The sequence below is a fragment of the Urocitellus parryii genome, chromosome 2, assembly GCF_045843805.1.
Source record: "Urocitellus parryii isolate mUroPar1 chromosome 2, mUroPar1.hap1, whole genome shotgun sequence".
Classification (NCBI taxonomy): Eukaryota; Metazoa; Chordata; class Mammalia; order Rodentia; family Sciuridae; genus Urocitellus; species Urocitellus parryii.
The window spans coordinates 114682549-114700589 of NC_135532.1; the positions used below are offsets into that span (position 1 = coordinate 114682549).

Sequence of the window (18041 nt, forward strand, 5' to 3'; positions counted from 1 at the left end):
GTCTTCACAGGTTTTCTGCAGCCTGGGCCATCACCTTTTCAGGGTGCTCTAAAGGCAGTTTTTCTAAAGCTCAGCTCTCACTATGGAACCCAGATGGAAGAAATCGTGTGTTACCCAGGGCTGCACACCAGGGCGGTCCACATTCAGCACTCTGGGGCCTCTGTGAACTCTGGAATGTTTTCATCAGGCCTAGAAGATTCTTCAGAACTGAGGCTGCATACCAGCAACTCTGAGTGGAGAATTCACTGTGTTACTTAAGATCATTCAGTTCTGCTCAAGAGGGTCAAAGAGATGAACCAGAGGGTGACAACACCAGGCAGAGAAGCAAGAGACTGGTGAGAAGGCAGAGAAGGCACAGGAAGGAGCAGGGATGACTGACCACCGTGGAGAGTGCGGGGACAGGGGGACCGATGGGCAGACGCAGTATCACAACACATTCACACACACTTTTGAAATAGAGTAAGTATGGGCTGGGGATTCAGGGACATAGCTCAGTTGGTAGAATGCTTGCCTTGAATGCACAAGGCCCTGGGTTCGATCCCCAGCACCACGGTACACACACACACACACACACACACAAAATGAAATAGAGTAAGTACAGTGGAACCCATGGCAACTAAATCAGCCATCTCCTGGTGACCCCCATTCCTTGAAAATCCTTTGCAGAGGAAATGCACGAAGTCCTTAGCTGTGAGTTCCAGCTGATTGCCCTAGGAGTTTCCAAGACCAAGGGTTCTGTGACCTGGGCACCTGGTCTGCACTCGCTTGCTCAAACCTCAAATCTGGTCCTCATGGAAGCACGCCGTGAAACCCACCATGGCAGAGAGGTCAGGTCAGCACCGCGCGCCCTCAGGGCTGGGTACCTGGCTCCTTCCACACCCTTGGGGTTTATCCTAATTGTTTTAGCTGCCCCTATCTCTCCTCTGACTCCTCATGATGCATTTTAATTGATTCGATAAACGTTGTGATTCATGCGTCTTACTTTTTTTGGTGTGAGCTTTCTTGAAACCTCTAGGATTACTGGTGGATGTTCAGAGACTGCATTGTATCGAGGCAGTTTCTTAGGTGAAAAATTTACAAAGGGCTACCCTTTGACTATGCAAACAGTAACCAAAACAAAACTGATGGCTCTTATATTTTTTCTGGGGGCCGGCAGGGATTAATCCCAGGGGCACTTAACCACAGAGCCACATCCCCAGCCCTTTTTATTTTTTTATTTTGAGATAGGGCCTTGCCAAGTTGCTGAGGCTGGCTTTGAACTTGTGATCCTCTGTCTTGGCTGGGATTACAAGTGTGAGCCACCAGACTCAGATTGATAGCTCTTCCTTTTTGAGCAGTCACCCAAAGCATTTTGCATATTTTATCTCAAATAATCCTCACACTGACCCTATAGAGTGGCTAGTATGACCTGCGTTTTACAGACAAGAAAATGGAGAAGTTTATTACCTTGCCAAAGATCAATTAGCTAGCAACAGAAGGAGGCCTTGACCTGGGGTCTAACTCTAAAGCCATACCCATTCTATTTGTGGGAGCCAATCTATTCCCCAATATCTTCTTGATCCCCCTATCTAAAGTCTGCCCCACACTTTCCTACCCTGCTGGGATTTATCTTTTTCTCACACTATTATCATCATGGAATGTAACTCTACTCTTATTTTCTTTTTCCCCAGGAGTGAGATTTCTGTTTGCCTGTCCTATGACCCTTTGCTTCTCCCTGTGCCCAGAAGAGTGCTTGGTCCCAACAGATGTCCATTTAAATAAACAGCAGGTGTTCATTTAGTTGTCAACTGAATGAATGAGTTAATCCTAAAATGGGGGCTTTTTCCTAGAGAAATCTCTGAAAGTAGGCTGGGCACGGGATCTCCTTTCAGGCATGACTGAAAATTTATGACTAAATTAAAGAAGAGAACAAAAACTCCACAAGAACAAATGAGTTACAGGAAGTTCGATTGCCAGCCCTGTGGCTTGGCCGGCTTTGCTTGATGTCTTTCCATCTTGCTGTGGTTTCGGGGCCTCTGCCTTCTGCCATGGCTACGTCTGAGAAGAGATTCGGAGAAGGTGGGGGGGTTCTCTGCCTGTGCATCATGCGAGACCTTCTGGAGCCGGGCTGGTGTAGGGCTGTGCCTACGTGCTGCCTCACTTAGGTGTGCCTACGTGCTGCCCCTCTTCATTTGGGGTTGGAAGCAGGCTCAGCCCCGAGGGAACCTGCCCAGGTGAACAGTTGGGTGGAAGCAGTCAGGATTTGAAGCTGTGTCCAGCTCATGCCCAGGTCCACACTTCAGAAACACTCTTCCAATGAGGAGGCCGCAATGAACAGAAACAGGAACTTGTCCAGAGGATCGAACCAGAGACTGGAAGAGTTCAACCCCACCCTACGATCTTTCCTAGGGTGAATGGAATGAAATCCTCTTTTTATGACATGACTTGTCCTGTAAAGGAGGAAGTATCAGTTTACTTTAGACCAATTAGATAAAGATAGGGCTCAAGTATCAGTAAAATTTTGGTGAGTTCACAGTTAAAATGGAAATAAACTCCTTTAGTAAACTTGGAACACTTTTTTTTTTTTTTTTTTTTGTGCCACGGGCTTGGTAGGGTCTGGCTCATCTTCTTGGATCCGGAAAGTCATTTTCTCCAAATTAATTTCTTGAAAACTCAGCTGTCTCCGTCTTTCAAGCCAGGAGGTTAAATTGATCTGATGGACACAAAGGCCCCTAGAAGCATCCAGGCCAGGGTCATAAATGAAATGTGTTAAATCATTTTAATTTAACACAGTGCTCCGTGGGGACACCTGTACACTAATGGATCATTCTGCATTCATTTCTGCTCCCAGTACCTGGATGCTCCTGTTTTTGCAGATAAGGAGAAGCAGGATGCAAGAGTGTCTTGGAGCTGTTTGCCAACAACCTGTCCATCTTAACATCACCTTGAAATATGTTGAACTGGACCAATATCAGAATGCTTATGGATGTCACGGCTTGATCTTCAGGTAGAGAAATATGAGATTGGATCAATTTAACCTTAGAGCTTCATTTGTTTAATTCCCCCAAAACTTGTTCCTTCATTCATCCAATCAGCCATCCAGTAAGTATTTGTGGAATACCTATTATGTGCCTTCGGCTCTGTAAAGCTGGAAATAAAGTTTATAGACCCATGTAATCCAACAGAACAGCTCCTAGTCACATGTGGCCAAGCACTTGAAATGTGCTGGCCCAAATTAAGGTGAACCCATGGATTTCAAAGACTTAGTGTAAAAAAAATCATATAAACTATCTCATTCATAATTTTATATTGTATACATGTGGCATTTTTTGATATATGGGGTTAAAGTACAAATAATATTGCAATTAATTTCTTTCTTTTTAAAATGTGATTAATGGGACATCCAACTGCACAGGTGGCTTGCATTATGTTCCTGTTGGGTAGCATGGTCATACTACTGCAGAAGACTTCTGCCTGCTAGTCTCATTTTTTTTTTTTTTTGGTTGGGGGAAGGGGATACCAAGGATTGAACTCAGGGGCACTTCACCACTGAGCCACATTCCCAGCCCTATTTTGCATTTTATTTAGAAACATGGTCTCACTGAGTTATTTAGTGCCTTGCTTTTGCTGAGGCTGGCTTTGAACTGGTGATCTTCCTGCCTCAGCCTCCCTAGCTGCTGGGATTATAGGTGTGCAACGTTGCGCCCTGCTAGTCTCGTGGTTTTTGAGACAGGTTGAGGGCACCCTCCAGGGAAGAAAATAAAACGTAAAGGCAGATGGGCCTATCAGTTGTGATTAAGTAATTCTTCCAGGTTTTAGGTGTTTAAATATTTGTTCTGAAAATTTCACTTTGGAAGTTAAATGCCTAGGTTCAGTGTTCAGGGATGAGTAAAATATTGATAGTTTGGGATGTTGCATGCAGTTTTTTTTTTCTTTCTATCATTTTCAGAGTTGCCAATGCATATCTTAGATTCCGGAATATCCTTCTGTAAGCTCTTGTTTGCATATAGCAACACTAAAAAAGATGCCTTAGGAGGAAGTGAGACTTTTCTGTTCTAGAGTGGGCTGTTTGACCTGAAATTATGGGAAGTAAGTAAAGCTAACTCTTATTGGAAATTAAGACACCTGGGTCGCTTGATGCCAGCGCTAATCTCCAAGAAGGAAAATAAAATATCAAACTGTAACAAGTATGGAAATAATATTCAATGACTCGGGAATTCTAAGAGATTAGCTAGTTTGGGCAAACAAGCTCTAGATAGAAAGTAAGGAGACTCAACTTCAAGTATTTTTTAAATTAAAAATTATTTGAAGTTTAATTCAACTTAAAAATCATCCTATTCTGAGACAAGGACATTTTACAAGGCTGACCCACTGAACCAGGTCTCCTTTCTTTGCTGCCGCTCACGAGCAGCACCTTCGGCAGTCTCCTTTCCAGCCATAGTCAACTCCATCACTTTCTTCCTGGAGCAGGGAATGGAGCCTGGCGTTTGGGATCCAGACGCCTAGCACAGTCCCCAGGTGCCGTCTTCCTACATCCAGCACGACTTCGGGTGCCCTGGACTTTTTCTTGTCTGGTGAGAGAAGACGTGGAAATACACACTGGGGATTCATGAAGGTGAGGCAGCTGTGCGTTTGGGTTTCATAGAGCATAAGGAACGAGGAGTAATTCCACCGGGAGGGACAGTGTCATAAGAAAGAAGAAATGGGATGCGGGGCTGATTTTTTCCTAGGGCTGGAAAACATGCCAGATATCGTAGCAGAGACAGATGGCGAGGCAGATGCTGGGAAAGAAAAAATGACTTACTACTAGGTGAACCAGAAAAAAACGAACGAGCAGGACAGAGGAGAGAGTACCCCTCTGCTGTCAGGAACGTCTCCCCCTGGCCCTACACGGTCTGATTGTGCTGCTGCTGGGTGGCAGATTGCGGGGAAGTGCTTTGCGCCTTCCTACCCACCGAACCCTTGGCATTCACAGCCATCCACTGTGGAGCTTGCTCTTTGCATGCTGGTTTTCCAGGGAAGAGTGGGAGGCTGAGGCTAATTGGCTCTGGGAGGCCAGGAGATGGTGAGGGAGACGCTGCTGCTGGGCTTTTTTCTGGCTCCGTTGGTTGTACATGGCATTGCAGAAACTGGATGGAACTCATCCTGGTTTAATTTAGGAATCCCCGATGAACATCGTCCCAGGGTGTACGAATCACACCAGTGGGGATGGAACTCTAGGCACGTTCAAGCGGAAGTCCTTTGAAATGTGACTTGGAGATGCCGATGTGGGCACATGTGACCCTGGCCATTTGCAGGGTTAGATCTGGGCTAGATCCGCACTCTTGAATGCCATGCCAATGGGTAATCAGTGATGGGCATGAGAGAGTTGACTTGGGCTGGGCTCTCAACTGGAAAGTGCTTGGGTCCCCAGGTGTAATATAAATGCTTCAGGAAAATTGTAAGTCAGTGTGTGTTGTGACTTCATGGAGTTGACAAGGAGTGGCTGGAACCATCTGCAGAGGCTGAGGATCTGCGGTTTATACATGCAGATTTTATGCATGAATGTTAGACCACGCGTGATTGGCAATCACTATGCCATTGCCTGTATTAAATAGAGATGGATGTCACTGAGCCTAAAATAGCCACTGTGAGCTGTCGGAAGGAGAAAACTGTGTGAACGAGATTAAGGATTCCCCTGCCATTAGGAACAAAGTGCTGACAAGTATCTGATGGTGGTTTTGTCACTGTATCTGGTGAAGAAATTAAACAAATAACTAATGGCTGTAGAGTAACACTGAATAACAGTTACTGATGGGTTTTGAAGGGTAACTTTGGTTATTACAACATTTACCTTATGTAAGCTGTAGAAACTCTAGGGGCGTCTACCTCTTTGGGTAAATCTCACTGCATATATACAGCTTCCTTTTACGCACACACACACAATTTACCAAATCATTGCAAAAAACAAATCTTAACAACATGGAATCCAGAAATAGCGAAGACTTCATCTGTCCCCGAGGTTTGGAGGAGCAGATGCAGCCAGGTCCACCTTGTCTCTTTGCTTCCTGTGTCTTGAGCAGGACTTTTCTCTGTTATAGTAAAGCAGGAAAAAATTAATTGTAAAGAACGTGTTTCCAGAGACTAGTCCCAAGCTCTGGCATTTCCACGGGGTCCACCTGGGACCGACAGGTACCCTGAGTTGGAGGACACCATTTCTGAGGGCTGTTTCCGTCTAGCAGGTGAGCACCGCCCATGGAGCACCTTTGCTGAGTTCTCCAAAAGAATCCTCAGAGCGTGGTGGGCCCGCTGGGGTGGGCCTCTCACCAGGCGTGCAGGCCAGCAGGTGACCTCCTGCCCTGTTACCACGCTCCTGGCCCTTACCCACCCGTGGCCAATCTCCATTTCTTAATATCCTGCCTTCTGCTTCTGAGTCTGGACAATGACTCATCATAGACTAGCTTCCTATCTCTCTTTGTGGAGGTTTATGTGAGAAACTTAGGGAGAGTATAAATTTTCTCTAAGTCCAGCAGAAGCAAGACACTGCCTCAGTTACAGACAGCAGTAATCTATTTTTGTTTTAATACTTTGAAGCTCCCTTCTAAGGCATTTCAACACATGATGAGTGTTTACATAAGAGACACCATTATCTTGCTAGTGTAGCATAGTTTGAAAATTTCCTACACACACACACACACACGCACACACACGCGGTGCAAATTATGATTCCTGTTTGAGAGACTGCTACAATATATCCCTAAAATTAAAGGTAGGGTTGAGATAGGGGAAAAAAATTCCTGAAGACTCTCATAGGGTCTGCTGTCCTGTAAATGCACATGGTGTAATTGCTAAGGACACAGTTCCAAAGAGGAAAATAGTCACAAGGCACTTAAACTGTGAAGCCACTTTAGTGCTTCTAAGTGGCATTTTATTTGATGCTTTTTTCTGACTAGCTTTAGTGCTGTTTTAGTGTGTCATTGAGAATGATCTGATATATTATCCTTGCAATGATAACTTTGTATACTAATGAAATGTTTATGGTTTGCTTTATCAACCACCTGATCTCTTCTCTGACAAAGATATGCAATCTTATGTCATTTCCATGGATAGTTCCCAACAGGGATGCTGCATTTAACTCCTAATTTACCCAGAATCAAGAAAGCAGAAAATTCTAGGAGAAAATTTTATACATAAACATGTTCCATGAAATTGCTTATGCTCATAATTGCCATCCATATGTTCTTTGATCATCTATACTTTTCTATAAATTCTATAACCCTACAGCAAGAATAAATATCAACAGAACCCCATTTATCATACGACCCTTCACTTCCTTTCAGATGATCAAAGACAAAAATTACCCTCAGTGCAATTTTATTCTAATTCTTTGAAAAATTGATAAACCATATCACATTGTAAAACTCAAATCACCCAAACATCCCTTCTCTTTCCCCATATCTCCACTCTCTGTCGTCTCAGTTAAATGACAACCTCGATGATGAACCTCAACTAATTAGAATATACTTTACATTATCCTCTCAAACCATCTTCTTTCTCAATCGTCCTAAATAGGTTTGGCAAACAAATGTCAATTGAAGAACATCTTGTTTTACGAATAAGCTGTGTTCTTCTGGCAGTCATAATAGAAAGGAGATAGGACGTCTCGGCTTCTCCAGGACCTACATCAAAACTACGGTGAGGCGTCTTATTTAGAGTGGTCCCTCCTGCCCAGCCTCCTCTCAGGGTACCACTAGCGCTTGTCACCACAGGTTGGAAGCTAATCAGACTTGGAGTCATTGTAAAATACAGGTCCCCCAGAGGACTCACTCTGAAATAATGATGGCCAGTTACAGTCTCCCCCTCCAATTAATTTCATTGTTTTAGTTGATAAGATCACAAAAGTGAAATAAACCAGGAAAAAAAAAGAGCACTAACCAACAGGAGTCACAGCCTAATGCCTTCAGTGCTAGGAGAGAAAAACGGAGACGTCACAGCCTTGGCTGTCAGGGGAAATACTGAGCCTAAAGGAACCCATCAGAGAGTTTTCCATTTTTCTTATTCAGTCAGACTAGTCTGTATATATTTCATTTCCAACTGTGAGTAGACTGAGCCCTCAAGCTGGAATCGATAGTTCTAGAATTTTCTATGGACTCTCTTCACTCACCTTCCATGGGCGTGTTGCTGTCTGGACGGTTTGCAAAGACGACGTCCACATACTCCAGCTGCAGCCTTTGGAGGGAGCCCTTCAGTCCTGGGAGCAGAAGTGGAAAAAACAAAAAAGTAAGTACACACACTACTGCAAAGAGTTTAAGTTTGGTTTCCTTCAAGAATTTATTTCAAAATGAAAAAGAAAAAAAAAAAAAGAAAGAAAAGCATTGGATTAGTTTAAAAACACATCGAAGGGGTTAGGGCAGGATGAAACTTGATTGTTTGAGTCACATGTGAACTCATCTTCACAAGAGCTAAGGAAACCTGTGCGAGTGCAGTACCTGGCTTTGGCATATCAAGAAAAGATGTGCTCGCTAAAGAAGGCAGGAGGACAGAATTGTCCACACCCTGCTCCAACTCAGGCAGGGACACATCCTGGGGAGATGGGGGAGGGAATTCAGTGCCCAGTGCTGGGCAGAGCCCCAACGCTCGTACCTCAGGCCTGTGCTCATGGACAAAGCTTCTGGATCCAGCCTGAGGCAGACAGGAACTTACAGCCTCAGGGAGATGGACCTTGATTTCAGTCTGCTCTGGTGCCAGTCATGCACTAGCCTGCAGGGGGCTCAGGTGTGACTCAGCTCAACAGCAACTGAGGGACTGCTTCCACCAATCCTCTCCAACCTCAGGCAGCTCAGCTCAGAACGATTCCATCGTTCGCCAGTTTCAGCAGGGAAGTGAGTGTAGGGCTGTTAACTTGGAGCTGAGTGCTGGGCCTGCCAGTGAAACTCAACACTGGGCAGAACCTCTTAGACCTTGCCCCCAGTCCAGGGCTCGAGGACCTGCAACCCAGTGAGATGGACCCGTGCTGTAGCATCCTCTCTGGCTGGTCGCTCTAGTGTCAGGCCACAACCAAACCCTAGGAGTAGGCAGGAAATAGCAGCATGGGCCTTGTTCTTGGCTCTGGTACTGACCTCATCAAGCTGTGGGCTCCAAGCGTGACCCAGCATTTGGTGCCCAGGCATGGACCCTCCACAGTGAGGCCCATTCTGGGCAGAATCCTGCAGTGCCTGAACACAGTCGGTGATTATATATGAGGTGTTTGGGCCAACTGTGGCCTCAGGTGGAGGCCTCAGGTGGAGGTTGGACTGCTCTCTTTAGGCACTACCCCTGTCCATCATGTATAGTACATCAACTGCAGACTTACAAAAAATTTAGGCAAGGGGCATCCTCTATTACTAAAACAGTGACAACACTCCAACTGTGGGCTCATGGCAAACCTGAATTTAGGGTGCCATCTAGTGCTGAAATCAAGGCATGACCACAGACTCAGAGGACACAATAAACAGCTTGCTTAGAATTTCTGGAAGCATAGACACAAAGCCAAATTATGAACATTGGACTACATACCTGATCCTTCAATGCATGGATGTTGTCATATGCCATCAAGCATCAAGAACTTTCAGGGAACCTAACCTCATTTAACCCACAAAGCAAGACACCTGAAACCTACCTTAAAGCAATGGATATAAGTGGTATCTCAGAGAATTCAAAATAGCTGTTTTAAGAAAACTCAATGAACTTCAAGAAAACACAGAGAAACAATTCAGTTTTCAGAGAAACTTAACAGAGAGCAAGAAACCTTTAGAGAGGCTAAGAGAAAAAGAGAAGACTCCAATAGTCAGAGCAAAAAAAAAAAAAAAAAAAAAGAAAAGAAAGAAAAGATATTACCACTAACACTCAAAAAATGGAAGGAATTCTAGAGGCTATGATAATCAACTATATACATCAGTAAATTTGATAAATTAGAAGACATGGATAAATTACTGGACATATACCTCTTATAAAGATTGAATCATGAAGAAACAGAAAACATGATCAGACAAAAAATGAGCATTGAGATAAGATCAGTAATAAAAAAGCTCCACTACTGAGCTACCCACAAATCTAGTGGGTAGCTCAGTAGTGGAGTGCAGGCCTGGAATATGTGAGGCCCTGGCTTGAATCCCAGCACTGCACAAAATAAAAAGCAACAAACTCCAAAAACGAACAAAAACCAAATAAGACTCCAATCATCAATAGTTCAAGACTCTATGTCTTTACTGCTGAAGAAGAACTAACATCAATTCTTTTAAATAAAATAATTAAAAATTTGAAGCAAGTGATAATAGAAACACAACATACATGAAATTATGGTATTTTAGAATTATATAGATTATAATTTTTAAATTATTTCTAAAAATTGAAGAAGAGGAAATTCTTCTAAGCTCTTACCGTAAGACCAGCATTACTAAGAAGAAAGCTACAGGTCAATATCCTTGATGAGCACAGATGCAAAAATTCCTTAACAGAATACTAACAAACTGAATTCAACAGCACATGAAAAAGAATATGCACCACGATCAAGTGGTTTAACATTTTCAAATCAATAAACATGATATATCACATCAACAGAATGAAGGACAAAACCCATGTGATCACTTCAATAGACACAGAAAAAGTGTTTGATGAAATTTAACATTCCTTCATGATAAAAACTTGGAACAAATTAGGTACAGAATAAACATACCTCAACCAAATAAAGGTCATATAATAAGTCGACAGCTAACATCAGACTAATTGGAGAAAAGCTGGAGATTTCTTTCTGAGATCTAGAACATGACAAGGATGTTCACTTTCACAAGTTTTATTCAACACAGTATGAAAATCCTAGCTAGAACAACTAGGAAAGGTAAAGAAATAAAGGGCACCCACATGGTAAGTAGGATGTCAAGTGGGTGCTGAGTGCAGATGGCATGATCTTATGCAGAGCAAACCCCAAAGACTTTACCAAAAACTATTGAAACTTCTTAACAAATTCAGCAGAGTTACAAGGTATAAAGTCAACATACAAAAATCAGAAGTATTTATATTTCTCAATTGTGAGTCACCTGAAAAGGAAATTAAAAAAAGCAATTCCATTTATAATAACTACAAAAATATAAACAATATCAAAGAATAAAGTTAACCAAAAAGGTAAAAGATCTCTACAATGGAAACTATCTAAACATTGATTGAAGAAATCAAAGAGGACACACACACAAGTGGAAAGGCACTCCATGTTCATGGATTGAAAGGATAAATTTTGTTAAAATATTCATGCCACCCAAAGTGATCTACAGATTCAATGTGGTCCCTTTGAAAATACCAGTGACATTATTTGCAGAACTACCCCCCAAAATCCTTAAATTTGTTTAGACACACACACACACACACACACACACACACACCAAAAATATCTGCCAGATAGCCAAAGCTATGTTGAGTAAAAAGAACAAAACAGTAGACATTATATTCTCTGACTTCAAAATATGTGTATTATGGCTTGGAAATGAAATATTCCTCAAAAGCTCATGAATTGAAGGCTTGGTCCCCAATGTAGCAGTATTCAGAGGTGGGGCTTTTGGAAAGTGATTGGATCGTGAGAGCTGTGATCTCATCAATGGATTAATCTATTGATGGATTAACCAATTCATGGGGTATTAGAAGGTGGGGGAAACTTAGCAGGTGTGGCCTGTTGGAATAAGTAGGTCCTTGGAGGTGTGCCTTCAAGGCCTCATCTTGTCCCTGCATAACCCCCACTCTGCTTTTTGGCCACCACGAAGTTAGCAGGTAACTGTGTTCCACTGTGCACTTCCTACCATGATGTTCTGCTTGCCAAAGGCCCAAACCAACAGGATCTAGTGACCATGGACGAAAAAACTAAGAACCAAAACAAATCTTTTGTCCTTTAAGTTGCTTTTCTCAGATATTTTGTCACAGCAAAACAAAGTGGAATTGCACAATACTACAAAGCTATAGAAATCAAACATCATGGTATAGGCATAAAAAGAGACACATAGACTAATAAAACAGAGGGGAGAATCTAGAAATCAACCCACAAATCTACAACCATCTGTTCTACAATCAAGTGTGAAGAATATACATTGGGGACAATTTTCTAAAAGAATGGTTCTGAGAAAATCAGGTCCACATGCAGAAGGATGAAACCAGATCCTGTCTCTTATCAAGTATGAAGTATCAACTCAAAACAGGGTGATTGTTTTAATGCAAAACATGAAGAGGAATGCTTTTAAACATTGGAGTGGGCAAAGATTTTGGGGGTTAAAATTCCCAAATCACAGGAAACAAAAGCAAAAATAGACAACTGGGATTTGTCAACCTAACAAGCTTTCACATTCCAAAGGGAAAAAACTAACAAAGTGAAGAATCAGACAGACTTCAGAATTAGATAAAATATATGCCAAATGTCCATCTGATAAGGGTTACTATCCAGAATATATAAGAAACTCAACAGCAAATTATCATCACCATCATCATCATCATCGTTGTCCAATTAAAAAATGGGTAATAGACCTTAATAGACATTTCTCAAAAGACAACATACAAATGGGCAACAGGTAAATAAAAAAAATGCTCAACATCACTAGTCATGGAGAAATGCAAATAAATCACTGTGAGATATCAACTGATGCAAGACAGAAAGAGAGAGAGAGAGAGAGAGAGAGAGAGAGAGAGAGAGAGAGAAGTGCTAGCAACGATGTGAGAAAGGAAACCCTTGCACTCTTCGGGGATGTAAATAGTACTGCCATCATCATGGAAAACACTGGGGGGTTCCTAAAAAAAAATTAAATAGAACTGCCTTACAATCCAGTTACCCCACAGCTCGGTGCATATTCAAGGAAAAGTACGTCAAGAGAGTCCTGTACTCACTACAGCACTGTCCCCACCAGCCAAGAAATGGGACCAACGGTGTTCATCAACTGAGTAACGAATACAGAAAGGCTGGCCTGTGTACATGGTAGAATATTATTCAGCCACATCAAGGGTGGAGTCCCGCCATCTTGACAACATGAATGGAATTGGGAGACATCATGTTATGTGGAACAAGCACAGAAAGACCACCGCCACACCATTCACTCATGTGGGATCCTCAAAAGTTTATCTGTGGCAGGTGAGGGGAGGACAGTGTCTCCAGAGGCTGGTGAGGTTCCTGGGGGATGGGGGGAGGAAATGCTGGTCCATGGCACTGAGTTAGGAGAAATAAGTCCCTGTGCACCAGGTGTGACTCAGTGGGTGACTCCCAGGGATGGTGATGGGTGCTGCATTTCAAAGGAAGGTAGAAGAGGATTCTGAATGTTTTTACCACAGAGAGTTGGCAGACATGTGAGGAGCTGGTTATGCTTGAACCTCAGGCTGTGTAGACATGCATCTCACGGAACCTCATAAAACCTCAAAAATATGCAGGATTTTATGTGTCAACTTAAAATTAAAAAAAGATAACAAAAAATATGTTGAGTACAAGGATGTGTTAGTTGATCTCTGAAATCTTTTTTTTATTGGTTGTTCAAAACATTACAATGCTTTGACATATCATATTTCATACATTTGATTCAAGTGGGTGAAATCTTTTAAAAATATATTAAAGGCTGAATTTGCTCTGACAGAAGAAAATCCTAGGACTCTGGCATGGTCACTAGCTCTTGCTGCAAAACATACGCCTCTCAGTGACCTTTCACAGTGAGTCATGTGGAAATATCCAGGAGCAGCTGAGCATCAGAACTAGCCTCCCTTTAACAGGTTTTATTTTCTTCTTGAAAAAAATGCAAATTAATGTTTATGTTGTGAATTGCTTGATGGGCTTATAGTGAGACTGGAGATTTATTTGTTGTACATCAAACCCATTAAAATGACATAGATCAGAAATAACATGTAAACCTACTGAAATTTATGGAACCTAAAAATATAGCTGAGCTCTACAATTCCTACCATTTTTATCATTTTATATTCTTTGAGGAGAAAAGAAAACACTAGAGGCTATGATTCAAGAGGTGATATAAAAGAGAAAAATTCTGGAACCAACAATCCACATCTGAGCTCTAACCATTTCATCATATTCCTGTGAATACTCAGAAAAAAATTAATTTCAGTAAAATTAATACCTCCCTAAAATAGAATGTATTATATACAATATTACACAACCAAGAGGAGGGCGGCGTCCAAAGACCATTTCCCCTCACTGAGAGGAGAGGCACAGCATCTCCTTATCAGCCTCTTGAATGGCTCAGGAAGTCCGCAGGTTTTTCCTCTTTTTATTAGAATCCTAAAATTAATTGCCTGTTAAATGAGGCCCTTATAAATTTAAATTTGGCTCATTTAGATTTGATTTTCAAACTGGTTTATCGGACAGCCACAATTACTTCTCTGACAAGAAAATGGAGTGCTTAAATTTAGTTCCAGAAATATTTTCCATTCATTGAGACAGAATTGTCTGTGACGGCTCTGGTTTAAAGCTCTGATGAAGAGATTTGAACAGACAGGTGTTAGGAGGTCTCGTCCCTGCTCTCAGGGCTGGGACAGTGCCTGGTACTTCTTGGGGTAGCTTGAAATTAAATTTATCTTAAGAAGTACTGTGACATGAGCCACTCTTTGGAAACATCAAATGCAGGCAGGAGATAAGGGATAGCCAAGCAGACAAAGGACAGGGCATCACGAGGTTTCACAGGCTGATGTTTTGCTCCCTCTCATGGTTGACATCTTTGACTTTTGTGTGTGTGACTCAATTGTCTAATCTGCAGTGAAGCTGGCAATACTACCATCAATATTGCTGCTCCAAAGACACTGTAAGACATTTGACATAAATGTGGTGTGGTAATTGTACCATGGTGTTCATGTCAAAAGTTTCAGAGGTACAGAGCAAAGACTATAGGCTAACTATTTTCTCTGGACCCCTTTATTTTATTTTATTTATCTATTAATTTTTTTTGTAGCTGTAGATGGACAGAATGCCTTTATTTTATTTGTTTATTTTTAGGTGGTGCTAAGGATCAAACCCAGTGCCTCACACATGCCAGGCAAGTGCTGTGCCACTGAGTGACAGCCCCAGAGATACATTTAATGACAGTTCTAATCCATGCCTGGCTCTGGAAAAGATGTCCTCCATGGTGATTGGGCATTTCATGGGCCAGGCACAACTTCAGCCATTTACTGTCCTGTGGCACAAGCATGTATTCAGTCCCACTTGATCCTGAAACTGTGCTATAGTCTGGGGACAAAGTCTTCATCCCATAGAGCCTACAGTGCTTACTGAGGAGGTCCACTGTTAGGTCATAGTGTCTGCTTAGATCATGACAAGGACTAGATGGACAGGTCAGTCTCATGGCATTTGATCATTTCTCACCTCCCAACTCTTTCTTGATATTTGGGCAGAAATTCAAGTGTATTCCAGTGAGACTATTAAAATGACATGCTGTATCAAGTCAGGGATCCCCACTCTGACTTCAAAGGGGAGGGAAAGGAGATGGTATCCCTGAGAGACACTGGCCACTTACTTTGAGAATCTGTGATATGCAGTTTTGTGATCCATGGTGTGAGTTCTGGGTTTTATTCAATGTGAGACTCAAAAAACACTGGCAAGGGGCATGAGAGAACTGGGGAGTTAAGGGGGGACTAAGAAGGAGAAATAATATGATCAGCTTTCCATTTTGAACTGATAGTTCTGCCTCCTGAGAAGAACGTGTCAGTGCAAGAGTGACAGCATGGACAGGTGACTGTGGCAGATTGAGCTGGACCAAGTTGGTGAGAATGCTCGTCTTCAAAAAGAGTTGTGTGGGTGGAAGTAAAAGGACCGGTGGTGTTACAGGTGTTCGGGGTGGTAGAGATGAAAACCCAGATGGTCCTGGGTTTTGGCCTGAGAAGTGGGGTGACTGTGCTAAGATGGGGGTCAGGGGAAGAGCACATCATGGATGGTGGTAGGAGCTGGGTTAGATCTGAACAGCATGGCAGTTGCTCCCCCCCGGAGCCCTTGGCAGCTGGATGGGCCTGAAAGGCAGTCAGAGGAGGCTAGGCACAGAGGCTGAGGTCCAGGACACCAGTTCAAGATGGTGTGAATGACCTGGTGATGTCTCTTAGCCTCTGTGAGGCTCAGGTTCCTTATCTGTACAAAGATGGAATGAAACCAGATAATCTTTCTGCTTTGTTTTTTCACATGACGGCAGACCAAATCAGAAAGTCCTGCCTCTTCCTGTTTGGATGCTTTTAATCTTGTAGCAATAGGTGAATCATAGGAATAGAAAGTCATGCTCAACCAGCGTCTCCTTAAGAGCCATTTAGGATTTTGCTCAGATAAACAAGCATCATGTTTTACCTCCATTTAGCAAATGTTGTGTTGGGCACTGGCTTGGAGCCATGTATTGTTTTAAGTTTAAGCAGACATGCAAAAATGCATTGACCTTGGCTTCTGATGGGCAGCTGGGCAGCTAATTGCTTTTGAAGGAGGTAAGTGCTGAGTGCCACAGGCCTATTTACAGAAGGTGCTTCTGGCATTAGCTCATCCCAGGAACCAACCCAGTTTCTGTGGAGGAGAGTCCAGGAGGAGCAGAAAGTGCTCCCCGTCTTTGAGGAAATGTTGAGAAGTTAACTGGCAATTCCTTAAAAATGCCCAGGATAATAGATTATGTAAAGATAGCAGTTCCTGAGTGACCACAGTAAAAGAAATCTAAGTCCATCTTTCTTTCAGATTCTGAACTTTAACAGGAACTGTTTTGTTTAGAAGGCGAAGTTTAATTCAACCTAAACTCATTTCATAGGCTTCTGAAGAAATATGCTTATTCTAGGGTTTAAGCAGATTGTCATGCTTAAAGATGGATGGGGTGCTTTGTGTTGCAAGCTCGATTGTGTAGAGATGAGCAAATTAGCAGTTTGGAGATTCTGCAAGGGTTCTATTCAAATATGCTGTGTCACCTGTTAACCTACCACACATTTGCTTTCCTATCTCGATTGGAGCAAAATTTTGCCTTAGATGTTGCACACTGTTTATAATTTCCAGTTTCTTTTAAACGAGTCTCTCAGTTATGATTTAAGATACACCTGATCCTTTTTAAGGGACTGTTGATGTGTTAGAATCATATATTTAGCGGAACCTCCCATCATGAAACAGGGTTATTTTGAGTGGGTGCAAGTTTCCATGAACATGGTACACTGCAAAGGAATCCTGTGGTGAATCCTTTTGTTAAGAAATTTATTCAACTGAAAGATCCTCAATTATCTTTTCTTGTAAAATTCACAGTAGTGTTTATATAACATTCGTCATTCACTAAAAAATTTCAAGCTGAGTTTTCTCAGTTTATTTATTTTGCCTGCACCTACAACGATAGTTTGTGTTTTGAATCACACCACAAAAACTGTTGTTTACCTAAAAGGCAAATATAGACTTAGACACAGCTTTGGATAGTAAAAGCACAAAAACAGTTTATTCTTATAATGTGTCTTATCAAATTATTCCTATTCCTTTTTAAAAAAATTTTTTTTTGTAGTTGTAGATGGACAGAATGCCTTTATTTTATTTGTTTATTTTTATGTGGTGCTGAGGATCAAACCGGTGCCTCACACATGCTAGGCAAGCACTCTGCCACTGAGCTACAGCCCCAGCCCCTATTCCTATTCCTCTATATTAGAAACTAAAGGAATTTGATCTGCCAAATTCTGACATTGACACAAATTGGGGCTGAAAAGAACATTCATGGAATAGCTGAATGAATACATAGAAATTTAGAGCCTGAAAGGACCTTGGGGTTGTAAATGGAGGTAATGAGCTGCTGATGAGATTTCTTCCCTCTTTCTGTGAATCTAAAGAGAACATTACACCAGCTGATCTCAATCAAAGAATTTGGGCTCATTGAAAAGACCTCTCATATGAACATTTTCAAAACTACCTTGTGCACAAGTCAAGCTGATTTTATACTCTGTAAACTAACTCAGGTGGCCAAGGCCACCTAGCCTGCAAGTAGCCTGAATCCTACATGAATTGGACTTTGCCTTATCTTCTAACAGTGCTTCTCAAATTTAATGTGCAGAAGAGTCTCCAATGATAAATAAGGTCCCTTTCATCACAGAAAAAA

General features: G+C 42.1%; 1 protein-coding gene across 5 annotated transcripts in view; it reads right to left on the reverse strand.

Moving 5' to 3' along the window:
- The window catches only part of Kcnab1 (potassium voltage-gated channel subfamily A regulatory beta subunit 1), a 326666-nt gene that overhangs the window by 39804 nt on the left and 268821 nt on the right, over nucleotides 1-18041 (reverse strand). For 3 of the 5 annotated variants that reach the window (XM_026392903.2, XM_026392907.2, XM_026392904.2), the window contains exon 8: nucleotides 8123-8209. The exons of the other annotated variants lie outside the window; for them this stretch is intronic. In XM_026392903.2, the coding sequence (XP_026248688.1) occupies nucleotides 8123-8209 (87 nt within the window). The remainder of the gene's footprint in view (nucleotides 1-8122; nucleotides 8210-18041) is intronic. 5 annotated transcript variants of the gene reach the window in all.